The sequence below is a fragment of the Siniperca chuatsi genome, linkage group LG1, assembly GCF_020085105.1.
Source record: "Siniperca chuatsi isolate FFG_IHB_CAS linkage group LG1, ASM2008510v1, whole genome shotgun sequence".
Taxonomy (NCBI): Eukaryota; Metazoa; Chordata; class Actinopteri; order Centrarchiformes; family Sinipercidae; genus Siniperca; species Siniperca chuatsi.
The window spans coordinates 16,197,727-16,216,460 of NC_058042.1; the positions used below are offsets into that span (position 1 = coordinate 16,197,727).

The 18,734-nt window shown below is 39.1% G+C and overlaps 1 protein-coding gene across 4 annotated transcripts in view; it reads right to left on the reverse strand.

The window, feature by feature from the left end:
- dennd2b (DENN domain containing 2B) overlaps nucleotides 1–18,734 on the reverse strand; it is a 51,597-nt gene that overhangs the window by 24,996 nt on the left and 7,867 nt on the right. For 2 of the 4 annotated variants that reach the window (XM_044193627.1, XM_044193620.1), the window contains exons 2-4: nucleotides 9,936–10,034; nucleotides 4,023–5,306; nucleotides 2,012–2,157 (exon numbers count right to left, since the gene is read on the reverse strand). In XM_044193627.1, the coding sequence (XP_044049562.1) occupies nucleotides 2,012–2,157; nucleotides 4,023–5,306; nucleotides 9,936–10,009 (1,504 nt within the window). In that variant the 5' untranslated portion in view covers nucleotides 10,010–10,034. The other 2 variants (XM_044193638.1, XM_044193647.1) reach the window with 2 other exon arrangements.

Consider the following 18,734-nt stretch of genomic DNA (forward strand, 5'->3'; position numbering starts at 1 on the left):
CTCTTAAGGTAAACATCTGGCATCTGGCCAAAAACCCAAATGGTGAAGGTGCTCATTTACTGCTGTGGCTGCTTTTCACGTGGATGATCGGACCTGTAAACCACTGCATAGTGGTGGTGGAAACCACTACTCTCCTCCATTAGGACTTCAGTTTGAAAGCTTTGTTTGAAATAGCTGGAGCAATTTCAAACTTACTCAGAGACAATGTCTTTGTCAGGAATAAACAGAGTGGCAAAAGTGCGTCTCCAAACTGCAAACTCTACACTCACAGTGCTGGATGAACAATGGGGGCTTTGTTGGGATTCACATGAAAATCAAGCATGCCCTGGCGCTCTCTCTGAGAATACTGCACACCCTCAGCTTCAAAAAACAAAACAAAAAAATGCAGCATGTTGAGCATGATACTGATCACTGATTCAAGAACATCACGGCTACTTGTCGAAATACCATGATGTAATGTGATACTTGCATCAGCCCTTATTTGGTCATTACTGAGCATTTATCATCAAAATTATTTCAGAGTTTGAAAACTTTTTACTGCATCTGAAATCTAAGCTTCATCATGAGACTATACTCACACTGACACATATTTCCACCAAATTAAGTATGCACTGGGGGAACTGGCAACTGAGAAGCAGAATGCCTGGGGTCATTTGCTGGCAGAAAGGAATTTGGCTCTTCAACATGTCCTGCACTTCATACACACATTATCTCAGAAAGCATTTGAATCAATCCTGTTTACAGTGAGATACACAACGTGTCGCTAAAAGAGTTGCAATATGAGAGGATGATGCTCGACAATCAAGATTTAGCAACAAAATAAAGATTGTCTTTACTGTAAGTTCGGTCCTAGGGCCAAACAGTTTTACTGTGAGAGTTTTTCAGTGCTCAGCCTCTATGGATATGTGTTAGTAGAGTGCTGGATAGCAGTGTGAAATATGTAGACAACCAGATAATCTTTACAGTAAAATACAACCTATACAACCACGTTATCCATTAATTACTGTTCCCATGCTGAGACTTTTTCTATAACCCACATCTCTACATGAGGGAGATGCAAGACGAGGAGCTACCCTCACAATCTTATCACGACATGCTGCATGGGGCTATCACTTTCATTAAAACATCTGATTACTGTCTTCTAAGGCCACCGTAGCATTCACAATAACCATATAATGTATGTATTACTATTAACTCTTCATGGAAGGTTCTGAACAACCATTTCTTTGAAGTTAAGATCTTCTGATACAGGGGAATATCACCTTTAATATAATCTGGGTGTCAATACTTTCAATTTATAGTAAAGGTGTCATTACATGTCCAAAAAAGATGTCAGTACATAGTCATAAATACAAAAGCTGTGTCAAAAATACTATATATACTATAATATTATAAATAATATTTGGATTTTACTGCAATCGCTTACAGTAATCCTCCATCTGGATTTTTGCAAAGCAATTGTCAGATTACTAACATATTGTCACTGTCTCGCTTATAACCAATGTCTAAAATCACACGATTTCCTAAGTATCAGTTAAAATTTAACTGCATTAGGGCTGCAACTAACAATTATTATTATTATCAAATAATGTGTCAGTTATTTTCTTGATTAATCCATCAATTGTTTGGTCCATAAAATATCAGAAAATAGTGAAAGATGTCCAATTTCCCAAAGCCCAAACTGACATATTCAAATGTTTTGTTTTGTCTGACCAACAGTCCAAAAAACAAAGATATCCAGTTTACTATCATATAAGGCTAAGAAAACCAGCACAAAGTCACATTCAAATAGCCAAAACCAGAAATCTGTTGTAATTTTTACTTTAAAAATCACTTCTACGATTAATCGATTATCAAAAAAGTTGATTATAAGATAAATTTTCTATTGCTCGACTAATCGACTCATCATTTCAGCTCTAAACTGACCAGGGTGAGACAGAAACCAGTGAGTGATCAAAGCGAAATGAAGGTCCTCTCTCTGTTTTCAAAGCTAGAGAACCAGTGTGCTTACCTACTATGTCCTCATAGGCATTCTCCTCTAAAGTGCTTTTGGAATTGGGTCGACTCCGTGTGTCTGTGGTTAGTGTGCCATTCTCTGTAGGTGAGGATGGATATGAAGATGGCAGACTCGTAGCATCCTCCGACTCACACGACTCTCTGGAAAGAAATGAAGGATGTCAAAACAGACCAACGGGGGAAAGATGCTGCATAGTTGCATACACAAAATGGATGGAAGAAAGGAGGAAGACTCAGTAACTGTCAGTATCAAAAGAGGAAGACAGATAAGAGTAAACAGAAAAAGTCCAGATGTATTAAAAATAGTCCAGACGGCCAGTTTTACTTTTTCTATTTGCCAACTAGGAACAGAGAAAGGCTCAACATGTGGTTCTAGTGGTTAGACACAGAAGTCAAAAGCATTGCTATATCCCTTAAAAACTTTAAAACAGGAGCCACCAATTATAAAATACAGAAAAAATGAAACACCATGATAACATGTGCTCCAATCACAAGAAAATTCTTGATAAGTCACAAGTAAACATGCAGATATCTTACTATTTCTGAGTGTTCTTTGTACAGTATAAGGCACACATCAAATGTCAAAGCACTGCAGAGGAACTTTGCTACATTAGTGCAGGGATCTACAGTATGGTCATGTCGCGCCATCGACAGCTTGTGGCTTTTAAGCTTGGTCTGAAATTGCTAGAGCCACAGGAATGTTAAACATAGAGTCCAATGGATGAACATTTAAGGATTTCATCCCCATTTTACATAGGGACAATCTGGAGAGGCTCCACCCTCACACAAAAAAAACTGAGGACGTCTGATCCTGAGAGCTTTAAGTTAAGAATAACAAACAAGAGCAGACTACAGTATCCAAGACTCAGCTAATATTTATGCAACAAAGGGGCAGAATAATCCAGTGTTGGATTTCACTGGTTTCTATAGGATATTCATTGCTGCTAGTTTAAAGAGAGTTGGAGAATGTAGAGTATCTACAGTTACAGGCAAAGTATGAGTGAACTTTTTGAGTAGGAATATAATGTAAATTTGTTAGGAGTGTGTTTAAATTGCCAAATCTTTTTATGGACCAGAACCAGAGAGAAACAGTATGTACAACAAAGCTTAGTTATTTTTAGTATGAACTGCTTTTACAATACCCAGTAGGCATTTACCTCATGATAAACCTATGATGACATTATTCAATTTGATTAAATTAGGAAAGCTGGGATGACTTTATCTAAAAAGTAAAAAATATTATTATTCTTCAATGGTCTTTTAGGAAACATAACTGATTCAACACTGATCTCCACTTCAAATCCTAAAGACAAACTTAGGAGAACCAGAGTAGATTGCTCCAACACCACAACCAGACACACCGATCAGTAACTTATTAAGCTACCACACCAACAAAGCAAACTCTTGTCTTCCCTGTGATCCAAATTCCTCACAAGACCGTCAGATATGTTAGAAACTTTTCACAAGACATCTAAACAAAGTCACAACAACAATAGGTATGCACTAATCCAGCTTTTTCTCTCCTGATACAGTTTCCACTACCTCAGCTCAGAGAATCTCTTGATACCGTGTACTTATCAATTACTGGTGCTCTCTCTCTCCCTAATTCAAAATCTGTATACCTCACTGGGTGGAACTCATTTGAAGCATTTTTATGTGCGGGAACGTGAGGCCAGAGATTGCTGTGGCACCAAAAACTTGACTTGAGTTGACGGCCTGCCATGACTGAATGAATGTCACTGATAAACGAAACATTGAATGATTCAGTGTATCGGATCAGTACATCCCCATCACCCAAGCTTCACAAGAAAAACTAGGTACTAGTTTACCTAGGTTTACTGTTTACTACTGAGGGGGAGTTAACAGAAATGACAAATGTTTTATTGTCTGAGAATGCAGGAAACAATACAGATAGTGATACAGCTCACAATGCTTGACCTGACTTCCAATGATTGTGTATTTTCATCTCAGTTAAAGGAGAGACATAAGCACACTGATATTCTCACCTATCCTGGAGTCTCATTGGGGTGCTCCCCTCGGCCTTCACCGGTCGTGTCATGCTGGGTGCAGGGGTCGAGGGTAGAGGCGGGGGAGACTCAGAGGCTCTGTTTGGAGGTAGTCCATTGGCTGGCAATGCGCCCTTCTGGTCCCCTTTGGCGTCATACTCAAAAGTGCGTTTAGGTTTAGGTAAGGGGTTGACTGGTGTACCGACAGAGGTCTGTTGGCTGGGGGGTTCTGGGCTCTCAGACCTGGCTGAGGTCACACTAAACCTTTTTCTGAGTTTAGAGAGCTTATCAGACACCAAAACAGCATCTGGTTCAGTGGCAACTGAGCAAATGCTGCTGCGCTTACTGGTGCATGTGCTGTCCAAGTTGTCACCTATCACAAAAGACTTTTGTCTTGTCTTATCTGGAGCGTAGCAATTACTCAGGTAACGTGGAGGGGATGGGCTGGGGTTCTCCTTCAGGGCTTGCTCTATCTTTTGTATCCTGTTGAGGACTGCTGATGTCTCCTTCCGAGCAGACAGGGAACGTACAAATGTTCCTGAGGACTCTGACTTGCCTATCCTTTTCCGGAAGCGACCTACGCCGTCTTTGTCTGCAACTCCTTCCTCCTCCTCTGTCTCTGTGTAGGAGCATTCTGAGAAAGCTGTGCTCATCCTGCGAACCCCCTTAAAGTCAAAAGTTTTCTCGCTACAGGGAGAAGAGAGCAGGCTGGGGCAGCCCTCACTGCCCCCTACACACTCTCCTCCTCTTTTATCTAGAAGCAAGCTCATCCTAGGCAGAGCCACCCTTCTGCACTCCCATTCTGAGATCTTTTTGCGGATTGTGGTGGGGGGAACACCTGCTACTGAGCGGGTGAGAGAGAGGGTGCGCTTGTGGCTTTGGTTAGAGGAAGGTCCCAGTGAGAGCGTGCTCCAACTCAGGGGCCTACCATTAAGTCCATCTCCCGGAGAGAGATTCCCTTGTTTCTCCTTCTGCTCCTGGACGGCCTGACTTTCCTGACAGGACTTGGTTTGAGCTGAGGGCTTATAGATGGAGAGCCTATTGTCCAGGCAGCTGATGCTCTTTGACTTGGTGAGACGGCCTTGGGAGTCAGGGTCACCTATGAGAGATGCACCACTGCACAGGGTAGCAGTTTTGCTGTTCCAGCCAGCACGTACCAAGAACCTGCCGTCAGTCCTGACGTACCTACTCTGCTTCCCAGAGTTCTCACTGTCACTGAGGAGAGACTGCTGGCTCTGCCCCTGACTGGCAGAGAGAACAGGACACGGTGATGTAGACTGGCACCTAAAACAAGACAGAGAAAGGTGTGAACAAACCATGTAAACATTTAAATGTTTCTCTGAGGGGGGAAACACATTACAGCCTGACAGATATTAATAAACCAAAAGAGGCAAATCATAGAAGCTGCCAACAAATCCACTCAACCCTGCAGCATGAAAAGTAACTCGATGTGGAACAGATGGAAGAAAACTGTAAAGAATCAGCTGAAAATTCTGAATTCATTTCCAAGATCAAAGACAGATTGAAAACCTGAGCCACTTATTTAGAATAACCACAGGAAAGTATTTTGTCTTTGGCAGCATGAGATTCAATAAAGGCCAAAGGAAATACAGACTACATTAAAATGCCACTGTGGATTTTTCCACATCATCAAAATAACTTGAGGAGAATCACAGTGGACCTCACACAGAAAGCAGTATGACAAGCAAGATTTATTACAGCGGTCTTACCTGTAAAAGTCTCACTGTTCCTCTCTGGTCCTAAAAGCCTTTTCTGATCCCTGCAGCTGAGTGATACTAGGTGCTACAGTAGTCCCACGCTCACTGATGACTGTACCTTCGTTCACCACACACACGCACACAGTTTCTCACGGTGCTCACTCCTTTAAGATTTCCAAAGAGAGACAAACTTTCCCTGTAAATCCCTGACACCTTACTATTCATAGTCTTTCAGGAACCATGTCATGACTTGGAAGCTGGCTAAGTCTTGCGAAAGTGAAGCGTTGGGAGATCTGATGTCACAGCCATGGTTAGAATAACAAGCATTATGGGAGGAGGAAGCTGAGGGCTGCGGACTGTGATCCAACAATGCAGGTTGGGACAGATCTCGCCTCACACCTATCTGCCCTTCCCTGGTTTCATTCCTCCTGCTGCAGGGTTGGGAGACATTTACAACAGCTAGAAACCTGCAAGCTGCAAGCATGATGGATGCATTTCATCTTACTCTCCTTTGAAGAAATATGAGAATACAAGACGACGAATAATGTCTGGAGATTTTTACTGCTGGTTTGTAGTATTTTGAAGTCCAATAAATATATTTTTACACACAAAACTTTGGATAATGTGATTAATCAGACTGATATATGATATATCACTGAACATGATTTCACCCAGCTTGGTCAACAAGGAATAACTGAATATGATACTGTAGTTCTTATAAGCAGTATATTAACATTTAATAAACACTAAAGTAGTCGTAAGCATATATAAGGACATTTTAAGTGTTTATTAATGTACAGTATTAACAATAATAACTTCTCCCATGCAAACATATTTTATATTATTACAACTGTGTTTGACTATATTATCATTCATTATCTGTTTATACACCAGCCTCCACTTATGGGTCCGCACAGGAGGAGTTATAAATGTTGATAAATATATTAATAATAATAAATATCTGTTTACAACTAGGCTACATTATAGTATGTTATAAACAATTTATTCTTTATAAACTGCTAATAAATACTAAATAGGGGGACTTAAGTAAAGTGATGTCAACATTTCATTAAGAGGGACAACCTCTAAATCATCATATAATAGTAATAAAACATGAAATGGACTTCATCTTCAGTCTCACCTTAATCACATAACAACCAACGCCTTTTGTAGAGTTACTATAGCTACTTCACAAAAGGCTCTACACTATAGCTTTATTTCATGAGAAAAATTTAGGTTTGTATCAAACATTAACAGATAATCTTTCCCACACTATGAATAAAGTGAGCTCTGATTACTACCTTACTCAGATTATTAATGTAAATACATACTAACTTGTCTCAGGTGAAATGTCTATCAGACTTTAATATTTGCAGATATTTTTTAAACACTCATATATTAAACACATATTAATTAGCAGTCCAACACATGACATGTTGCAGTTAGCAGTCCAACACATGACATGTTGCAGTGCTTCAGCAGGGAGCTATTAGAACTTGTCTGGCAACTTAAAATCCTTTCCTGGTAAAACTCCTAACTAAACTTCTGCCAAGGAGCATGGCTAATGCAGCAAGCCAGAGAGGGAGCAATGTCTCTGAAGCTAAATATCAATGGGAATGTTTTAGTAGCAACCAGACCAAACATTCAGTAATGCAATTCTAATGCCAGTAACAGTACAGTTTATTGAGTTAATCACAGCAGTTTAAATCTTTGCTCTCTGGTTTGATGTCCTCTGGGGTTTTACATTTTTTCTAATTTAACAATTAAAACATGGGGAAGATTCAGTGCTGTCTCCACCCTCGACCATGATTCCACCAATGTGACAGTAAACAAGCAAGAACAAGATGATATGGAAAAAAAGATTCAAACCGGCTTCATATTGTGGTGTGTGAATGTTTCAAAGAGACTGCATCTATGTTCCATTTGTGCACTAAGTGCACTACTTACTGTAGTGTCTTTAGTCTGAAATGCTCATTTGACTGAAGTGACTTTGAACTGAGTCTTTACAAAATGTTTGTTTTGCAATATATTATTTTGTTTTTGTGTACTTTGTATCGTTGTTTATATGTTTTGTTTGTTTGCCTCCTTTGGTTCGTACAATCACTATCTCATTGCTACACTGCACTTAAATTTGATCTGTTTATGTAGCAGCAGATTTAATCAACTGCAAAAGTAAAATCAGCCACAGAAAAAGACGGATTTTAGAATATTATGGCCTCATTTAGCTGGGATTACACTGTAAAATAAAATGTAGACTGCAGTATGAAGACCTCTCCATTAGACACACAAAGAAAATATGTGCAGAATTTTTGTCTATTTAGGGTGTGGGGACTTTTAGGGGGTTCTGATGGTCTGGATCATGCTTGTAAAAATAAGCCCAGTTTAGTCAGCTTCAGCTGAGCCGGCCACACGTACAGTACTGTACAAAGAGCTGGATGCCAGTCACGACCTGGCCTCTGGCTTTCACTCAGGCTTCCAGGGCATGCTAACCACAAGCCACTTCCTGTTACTGACCAGGATGGAGGGAGCAGACTGCTCATACAAACAGCACTTCTGCTATTATAGTTCAGCATATGTAAACTTTATCATCCATCAGCACTTTTCTCTGTCACTTGTGCATTATCTTACATAAAACTCTTTATTTTTAGTTTTGGAGGTTTTATTTGCTTACATATCAGTAATTAAGATAAATTCAGTGAATGTGCATTTCTGTATGTATAAAACACTAGTCACAGCCTTTTCTGTATGTTTTGTGTTGCTAAAACACCTCTCTGGATTGCTTTTATAGTTACTTGTGATCTTTGAGGTGCAGGACATTCCTTCAAACATCAGAAAATTGGCAGGGAAGATCTTGTATTGTAAGTTTAAATTATTCCCTCACAGAAGGTCACAGAACAAGAATCAAGCACACCCTACGTTTTTGTGTTTGGCTTTGTACTGATTTTTTCCCACCATGTTGCTGCATGTTGCCATGCGTGGCTCTAGAGGTTACACAGTTCAATGCAGGTGTCATTTGTCCTAGAAACTGATCGCTGGTTAATTTCATAGTTTAGGGGAATGCTGCAAAGCATCTTTGCCTCATAAGCTTTAAATGTGATGTTTAAGAATCTAGGGTAACATGAGGATAGCAAGCAGTTAATAAGGCTCTACTACAATGACAATTAAACTGATCAACAGAGGCTAAGGTTAAATGCACCATTATCACGTTAGAGGAATGCAGCCAGCACATTGAGAGATGTGCTACTGTTATTAGTGTTTTCCTCACATTTACATTCACCAAGTTTACTTTGGGAATAGTGTACTTTTGACAAATCTGTGGTAAAACGTGCACATTTACCAGCAAATGAATGCCATTTATCTACATCATAATATTAACATTATGATTAAAATTTGTGTGGTTTGCCATTTCCAGTAGGCCTAATTTACACCACAAGCAATTACAGAAACCAGCTGCCACAGGTTAATTTATGTTTTGCGGTGAAAGAAATATTGCCCTGTGTGTGTTTACCATCACTGTCTCATCAGCATCAGAAAATGAGGAAGTATAGACTAAACAACACTGCCAGTCAAACAGTAGCATTACTATATATTAGAATACCGATAGAAGAACCAATGCTAACAATCATCTTGCTCACAATCAGTCACAAGGTGGTGTGACAGTGTAAACACAGACTACATTTCACAGATGTCAAGTACAATGATCATGTGTAACGACTGTATGTGAGATGAGATGAAATCTTTTCTTACCACTCTGCCTGTTCCTAAGAAGACTTTCTGGTTAAAGAAAAAGCTGAGTAAAATATGACAGGATGATAAACTGTAAGAATGAATAGTCTAGATATCACATATAATTCCCAAAGTTTGTTTTTCTCTCCCAGCAGGTCATTGTCAGCTCTCAACATGCTAACACAAGATTCAGCTCCCTACTCACAGTTCAGAGTTGGATGGGGCCCTTGTCCAGGATACAGGATTGTACTTGCAAAAGCTTTGGAAGTCTTATCATGACTGACAATCATTAGTGGTTCTTTCCCATAAGTGAAAAAAATGTGGTTGAAAATGAATGAACTGATATTACGTACAGCACTTGATTCTCTTTCATATCAAAAGAACAAAACATCCAGTCAGATGGATACTCTGACACCATGTGATATGACTGAAAGTGCACCAGCCCACCCCTGTCCCAGATGTCACTGACCTGTCGGGGACGTCCTGTGGAGCTTTACCCCCTCTTGCACAAGGAACAGCCTTCGAACTCTTGTTGGCAGTCATGTTTGTCTGCAAACCGCCCACTCACCTGAAGGACAAACACAAGGATGTGAAACTTTTGAAAAGATGCAGCATTCCACGCATTTCAATAAGCAAAAAAAAAAAAACATGAACTCATACTGCAAACTAAAACTCTTCTGAGGTTGTTTGGGTTTGTCAGTGAGTGCTATTAGGAATTTAGACTGTGAATTAAGGATATCACTAAAATATTAAATGGAATTAGACTCACAAAAGGTCCAACCCTCTCATGAACATGGACTTTAATCCAGAACCACATCAAAAACCAGATGGCCAACATTCCTGTAAGACCACAGCCAGGACCCAAGTCAAAATTGTGTGCGCCATCAGTGTGAACATGTCAACTCATGTTACTTGACTTGGCTTTGTAGCTCTGCTCACCACCTGGGTTTAATGTTGGTCAGACACTGCTTAACTTTGGCATCAAAGGGTGAACACAGGTTCCAACAATAACAATAGGATTGTTATAGGAAATTATGGACTTAATAAAGTACTATAACCCTATAGTCGATGTTAGCTTGACTTGATGTTGAAGTTCTAACACTCCCAAAATTTTACTTCTTCTCAATCGCAGATTAACATGAGAGTAAAGTAGAAAGGTAGTTATTGCACTTGACAACTTTTCATAAGGCAAGCTAATAAAAAATCCTACAAAGTACCCCACTTCACTACAAGTGCCATGTTGAATCTTCAGTGCAAACATTGCAGACGAATTTCAACAAACCAAAAGCAAATGGTATAACTAGCACAGCATGTAGACAATGCTGTGCCATAGAAACTCTGGTGTTCAGGCACAGCTATTCCTCCACTTTAAAAAAAATGTCTATTTTCACATCAAACAACACAGAACTACATTACTGCCACTAAAACAGCTCAACTGACACTATTTAAACAAGGTCCTGATCCACATTTGAATCAGAGCCAGAGAGGAAATTTGGAAAGAAAGCCATTGTTCACTTGACCGCTACCCCGTTGGTAGTTCTGTAATGCATAAACCAGGATAATACAGAGTATAATTGACCAATTTGATGTGTGCAGAGACATTAAGGTTTTATTGTTATTTTGCAGCTACCTGTGTGTGTTTGTTGTGCATGATTTAATCAAGGTCTCCACAGTGGATCATCATGTGTCTGTCACTGCACTTCAGCACAACATTTTAATTTCAGAGGCTGCCTTCAGGTGGCTGCAGATACTTAATTAACTATAGGGGAAGGCTTTTATGCAGTGTAAAAGCAGCAGTGGATAACAGAGATTGGTAGTCCTCTCATTAAAGGCTCAAGGCTCAAGGTTCAAACAAATCACAACAAAATACATTTGCCCACTTATTCCTTGTGATATTTAGTACAGCCTGACAAAACTTTTTAGGCCAATACCAATATTTGAGAGTTCCAAAAATGAGATAACGATATATATTGCCCGACAGTCTTTTGTTTTTTTTACATAAAGGCACAACATAAACAAACATTTTTGTTAAGGATCCCTGATTGATTTTTTTTTGTATTGTGGCCACGATATACACTAAGTGTGGTACTTTGTAGTTGAAAAACAAACTTGTCAGTGCTCTCTGGTGGACAAACAATGGAATGAAGACACTAATCTGAATTACCGCAATCATATCTTTGGCATTCCTTTACTGTAATGTTTATTCTTACAGACATATGCACAGATACCGATATATCTGCGTTTAACTAATAATCGGGCGATCCATCAGCCCGAGCGGTTAATTGGTCTAGCTCTAATATCTAGCCGTGCAGATAGTTTTGGCTTTATTTTCCAAGAGATTTCTGCCTCTACCATAATATGATATGACAATATAATAGAGGGGAACAAAATTTTGTTGATAGTGCTAAAAGCATTGCTGGGAGTCGCTTAAAGCATGCTCTCACAGATGCATGTTGTTATTACTTATAGACTGTGGATCAGTTTCATTTAACATCCTCTATTTAACACTATGAAAAGCTCTAACAGCAGAAAAAACTGTTAAGACATCAACCTTATAATAAACATTTCCTGGATCAAATTAGACCAGCAGTCAGTTAAATCCCCCCTTCAAACTGTAGGCCATTGCCCCTGAAAATCACTTTGTAGCAATAACCCTTTAAACATCGTCCTGGTGCATAAGGAGGTCAAATGGAGATCCCTAGAGATCAGAGGTAGAGGATGGGAGGGTGCTTGGCAGCATGACTTGTTTACAGGAAGTTGTTGTATGAAGAAGCCAGCCAACCAGTAGTGGATCTGAGTCCTATAGAGACAGATGAGGAGAGAAAGGGAGCATTCCTGCTGTCAGCTATTTCCTGTAACTGTGGATTGTGTTAAGAGGACGGGACATGCATCATTATTTTCAAAGAATGATGTTGTCCTGTCCTGTGTATAACTCTCCAGTACGGTTGTTAGTCTGTGAACTATGAAGAAAATTACACTCAAAGTAATGCATAGGTTGCATTGAGGATTGTCCTGGGAAAACACACTTTTTGGATAGCAAAATGGAACAAAAATTAGCTAAATAATGTATCCATGATTGCATGATAAAACAAAACAAATCATTCTGGAAATCTAAACCAAAAAGGAAATTGAGACAAAAAATAAGCAGAACTTGAGAAATACATTCTTTCATATTACTCTAAATTAAACCAAATGAAAATATTCTGCTTACATAACATTCTGACACACTGGCAGCTGTGTAAATTATTATTTCTGATTAATACCTGCTGAAACAATACTGTATGTTTTTGGATGTGACATTCAATATTCTCTCCGACTCTCTCGCTGATTGAAAACATGAAGCTTCTGTCATTTCAATTTGTAACACCTTCAAGCTAACATACAACGTTTAGAGGGGAAAAAAACTGCAATCAGCTGCCAGGATCAAACTGTTACCATTTTAAATGATGTCAGCTCTACACAATTTAGTTATGAAGTTGAGAGGGATGTTTATTTGTATAAATTCATCATTTCTTTGGACTGAGAATGCTACAATCACAGAAATGGGTCACAGAGGCCCAGGATGGACTTTGCAGTGTAAACACCAAGGCGTTAGCCAACTGACTTCCTGAGGTCTGATACCATCTCTCTACACAAAATCATAAGCTGTAAACAACCACTTCTAAGAAAGCTCTAGAGTACTTTTAAAGTGCATTCAACCGGATTCAACACAAATTTTCTCTTGAGATGTCAGAGCCAAAAGGCTAGCTAATGGGCAACAGTAGCCGTGTTTCCATCAATATATTTTTATGCGCATTTTGAAGAAGAACTGCATTAGTAAAGGTTGATGGAAATGGCTAACTTTACGCTCGCTTGAGGTGGTTTCTGCCTTTTTTGAAAAAGACTTAATGTGCTTAATGGGAGATGGAAACTGCATTCTTTCTAATGATCAGCAGGGGCGACTCCACTGGTTGCAAAAAGAAGTCAGATTGTATAGAAGTCTATGAGAAAATTACCCTACTTCTCACTTCATTTATTACCTCAGTAAACATTTTCCTAATGAATCGCTGGTTTCAAGTCTTCTTCAATACAGCATGATGTTCATTTTGTAAAGTCGCTACCACGGCGACCTGTCAATCAGGATAGAGGCGATTCGTGTCCACTGCACTGTGTACATTTAACTAGCCGTGAACTTTGGGTGCTGTCTGTCTTTTCATCTAAGAACTTTTACCCTTTCACAGTGTGTTTTCACTTCATGAAAGTTAATTGTAACATTTTGGCTGCCTAAAAATGTCTTGTTCAGCGTTCAGTTGTACTAAAAGACACTAAGGAGTCAGCTGTTAATTTTTTCTGGTAAGTACAACTTGTTTTAAGCCTGTTTTTCACAAGCCAAAATTTGCATCCCAATTAATAACGCACAGTTAACGTGAATTACGGATGCACCTTGCTAACCCCGCTAGCTAGCTCCACCCTCTCGCCCAAATATGGTAACTTCTGGTTTAAAAAAAACAACATGGTGATGACCAAAATGCCAGTCTCGAGGCTTCAAAACGGTAGTCCACAAACTTCTTTTATACAGTCTATGGTTCTGATGTAGCGAACATTTAACTCGCTCGCTGTGTCCGCTGACAGCGTCTTGATATTCCCATATCCCTTCTGACGAAACTACACTTTGCGTAGCCTAGTTTATTCGCTCCAAACCGGTTGATGGAAACGCGCCTAATTCGCATTTTCTTATTTTTATCATTTCAAAAGTTCGCTTCAAACTCGCTTGACAATTTGATGGAGACACAGTAGTGAGAAGTCAGCAGTTTCATGCTGATCACTACTGTGTCTTGATGACACACTTGACATTGGTGTTAAATGTTTGATGTTTTACAGAATGAGGCGGGGCACGAAAAGACAATGTATAAGGGCAGACGTTGGCCTGACTGTGTTATTAAAGAAATTAGTTGGCAGAAGATTTTGTACAACATTTCACAACACACTACAATATGTTCCTCAAATAAAAACACTTTGCCAAACAGGTATTTGCATGCTTCACAATACCTCTGGGGATAAAAACTTTTTAAATTTTAGAGTTAAAGCTTCAATAGTTCTTATTGATAAAGTCGATATGGCAAACTTGTAAGGTTGTTGCTCATTTACACATCAAGCAGATATGGAGCAACATTAACATTATTTTGGAGTCATGTTTGTGACCACCAGGTGAATGTAAGTTCGATATTCACTCTCCTTTTAGCTCTGTTTTGGTCTCCACCAACTCCTGATGGAAATATCTGGCTCTTTAGCTGCTAAATGTTCCACTATGTTCACCAAATAGTCACTAACTGTGTCTGTCTGCTATTTTGTGCTGAGCAGGTAGTGGACAGTGGGTTTTAGGTGCTTTTTTGCTGAAAACAGCTGGATGCTGCAACTGGAAACAACACTGATAAGAACAGTGGGACTGACCCAAAACAACTAAGTTGCGGGCCGGAAAACCTAAACAATAATCTGAAAGATACTACGCTCTGTTTGTTAACATGCAACAACCTGAGGGGTTGTTGCATGAAAACATGAAAATATTTATTTTTAAGAGTGGGGCGCCCTGGTAGTTCACCTAGTAGAGCGTACACCCCATGTACCTTGACAGGATACTATTTACAACTACTCTGTTTTACACATCCACACTCCTAAAAAACAGCAATTTTATAAAATGTGCTCCCAAATCACACATCTGCACTTCCCAGCTACTGAACAGTAGCTTGACTACTTCATGTGACTACTTATAGCTTTGTTAAACAAGACATACAGCCTTGGAGAAGTTAAAAGTTCTCTTTCCCTTATTTTAATCCCTATACTTGTAGCAGAGAGCTGAAATTAGTTCTCTGGCTCTGACTTAAAAACAAATCCCAAAAGCCACTGTCCCTTTAAGATATTTAACACCATCATCTCAGAGACCTTGCTTATTTCAGGGTTTTTCCTGTTTTTTTTTTTCATGTTCATGTCTAGAAGTACTAATTGATTACATGAGAGGCATATCAATGACGCATATTTTCCTCAGCAACAAGAGCATATTCATGAAATGGGACTACAACAGTGTCTCCTTTAGACTATTTGGGCTGGAATAAAAGAGTCCTTTGTGTTCAATCTGTCCTTGAGAGGGAGATGTGGTAAAAAGTAAGTCTTTTATCAGCTGTGTGTGTGTGTGTGTGTGTGTGTGTGTGTGTGTGTGTGTGTGTGTGTGTGTGTGTGTGTGTGTGAAAGAGAGAGACTCTATTAGGTAAAATATCTTTCAAAAGAGAGTCCATACGTCCCTGGCCCTGTCACATTTGTCAGATCATCTGATACACAGTTCTCTCCACTACATGGAGGAGCGTACCAATATTTGCCTGATCCATCAGACTGCGGCTGCATTCAAAATATCAAAGTACGTTTTCAGAGGGTGAAAAAAACACCTGGACCTGATGCCAAGAGCTTCTTTTTTATTCAATAAAGACTACACTCAAATATGCACTCTCTCAGCACCTGGCACTTGATGTTCAGACTACGAGAGCATGGCACGATTTTATGTAACAATTTTATGACGTCAACTTTCATTAACCTGCACCTGGGTTCAGCTTCAGATCTTTGTTTATCCTGAAACATGCAGTAGCAGACACAACAGCTTTCATAAACAGAGACTAATACTCTCTTCTTCTGTCTCTTGCTACTCTGCTTTTATGGCTGACCTGGTCCTCAGTTTCTGCTGATCAGGAACCTGACTTCAAGGTTTTAATAACCACCAGAGAGCATTACAGGCAGCCAAGAAGCAATGGGGAAAGGAAGAGTGAAAATCTCTGCAAATTCTCAACTCTTTCCAGACGTCACAACTCACTGGCAGACATGAGCCCACGCACTGATCCACGCCATTGTTTCAATATCTGCAGAAAGACCAGTTTTGTCCACTAAAGACAAAAAGAGACTTGAGCTGGTTGAGTTGGATCATGTTAAACAGAGCATTGTGGGAGTTGAGTTGCAACCTAGGATATTACAGTCCACATAAAAACATTTTAGACACACATATGAACTGTACATATGAGGGGTATACACATACAACCTTGTATTGCAGGCCAAACATGAATGAAAAGTAAAACCTTTACTTAATCATCTGTCTGGTAATATACAAAACGTTTTCGGCCATCCAGCCTTCATCAGTTCATACGTACTTGACTGAATCAAAAATTCATGAGTGCGACCCCCTCTTCGTTTTATGTATATATGCATCTAGGATAACGCACCAGTTGGTCAGAGCGCATTGACAATCCAACAAATAGGAAAAGCAAAACCTCTCAACTGAAAAAAAAACCCTGATGTATTATACTCTGGATATAATATACTCTGGATATAATATATATAACCTGAATAGCAGTTTGAGGCTCTAACAGTCTCAATGTATATATTTAAAAGAAAACCACCAAGGTTGATGCTACTGGCAGTTGCACATAGCCATACCTATATAATTACCCCCATACTCTACCACATGGTTCGCCATGCTGCCACTGTACAGCTCAATTGACCAGGTGGAATCAATTCTTGGAAACTTTTTTATCTCCTTTTTTAGCCATTTCAGCTTTCTTTTTTTCAGATTAATCATGGCATATTTTCTCTTTGTGGAAAAGAGGGAAACCCTTCTGTGTAACCTAGATATGAGCATGCACAGCTGCAGAGGCAGGCATGTGGAAAACAAGCTTATATCCATCTGAGCTGCAGAGGCAGGGGGGCTAGAATTTGTGTCACAGAGCTGACCTCTGACACACAGTCTTTGACTTTTCCAAGGACATAAAGTAGATACGATGTATTGTTGTTTGCCTCTGTCTTAAAACCAACAAAAACAATGATAACTTGTACATCACCTGTGTTGTTGCTCATTTTCTCTACTATGAGCATATTTGTCAGTGCTTACCATCTTCTATACAGATTAAAGATTTAAGAGCTAAGACTGGATATTTAAATTTTATAAATTGGATGTTTTAATCTCTATGAGCAATTCATTAACAATTTTCCAGAAATCAGCAACGCCAATGTGTTTTTCCACAAACACCTGCTATGTAAATATTCTGAATTCTGCAATGTCACACACAAAAAATCTGTTTCCGTCACTATTTTACTAAACCTCTTTTTATCAGTACATACACTTCTACACCTCAGCCAGTCATAAAATGTTATCAGCGTTGGTTTCATTTTACCATAAGTGATCTTTCCCTAACCTTCACCAAGTAAATTTTCAAAGAAGCAGATCAGAAAACACTTATATGAACTGTTTGTGGAACAGTTACAGTGTATGGGTCAATTTACCTGAGTTATCATTCAGACTTTCTAATGCACAAATTCAAAATGCTAAGAAAAGCAATGAAACATGTACATGATAAAGAAGAAGCTTCAGTTCTATGGATTTAAATAATCTGGAAATTGTGTGTGCAAGTCAAGGTGTGCTGATTAATGGCACTATGAAAATTATGCTCCAAGACAAAGCCACTAGCAATTTATTATAGGTTATATAGGTATAGGCTGTCTTCTTTATAAAGAGGATTTACAAATCGCAAGCTTTAAGAAAAAGCATGCACCATTTATTCTGAATTTCAACAGGTTCTGACAAGTGTTTACAGGTTCACAAACACAGCTGACAGTGATTGTATTCAGACATCAAAGCTGATGGTGAACTACTTGTATCTGAGCAAGCAATGTTAGACGAACTAACATCCTGAATAAATGGCGGCAGAACATCTCATGGCATGTTAATGGTGGCATGGAGATCCCATTAAATCATTGCACTTCACTCAATGTATAGTGCATAAATAGAATTGGTTATAACGTGACGTGCATAAGTTAAATGACACTGTGGCTGCTGGTTTATTATTACTCTACAGCAAACCTAAAGAAATGTCAATAAAGAGATGCCACCTGCATTGAGCCAAGGTAACTAAATCACAGTGTAGAATACTTTCTATAGCAACAAATGTTAAAGAAAAGTCAGAGGTTGTAAATTTATAAGTCAGGGATGTATCAGTGTCGTCATACAAGTGTTCAACAGTAGCTAGCACTGGCAAACTACAAGACAGTCTCTAATATTCTCATCAGCAAACAGAGTCAAACAAGTCTTTCAAGGAAAAAAAAGACACAGGAATAACCAAAACAGCAACACAACAGACATTTCCGAAAATAGGTTTAAATAGATCTTGAGCCTGACTTCCAGCTGTGCTACAATACAACCACAAACTGCAGCCAGGCACTTGTAGCTTTGGTCACAAATATAAATAAACATCAGCAT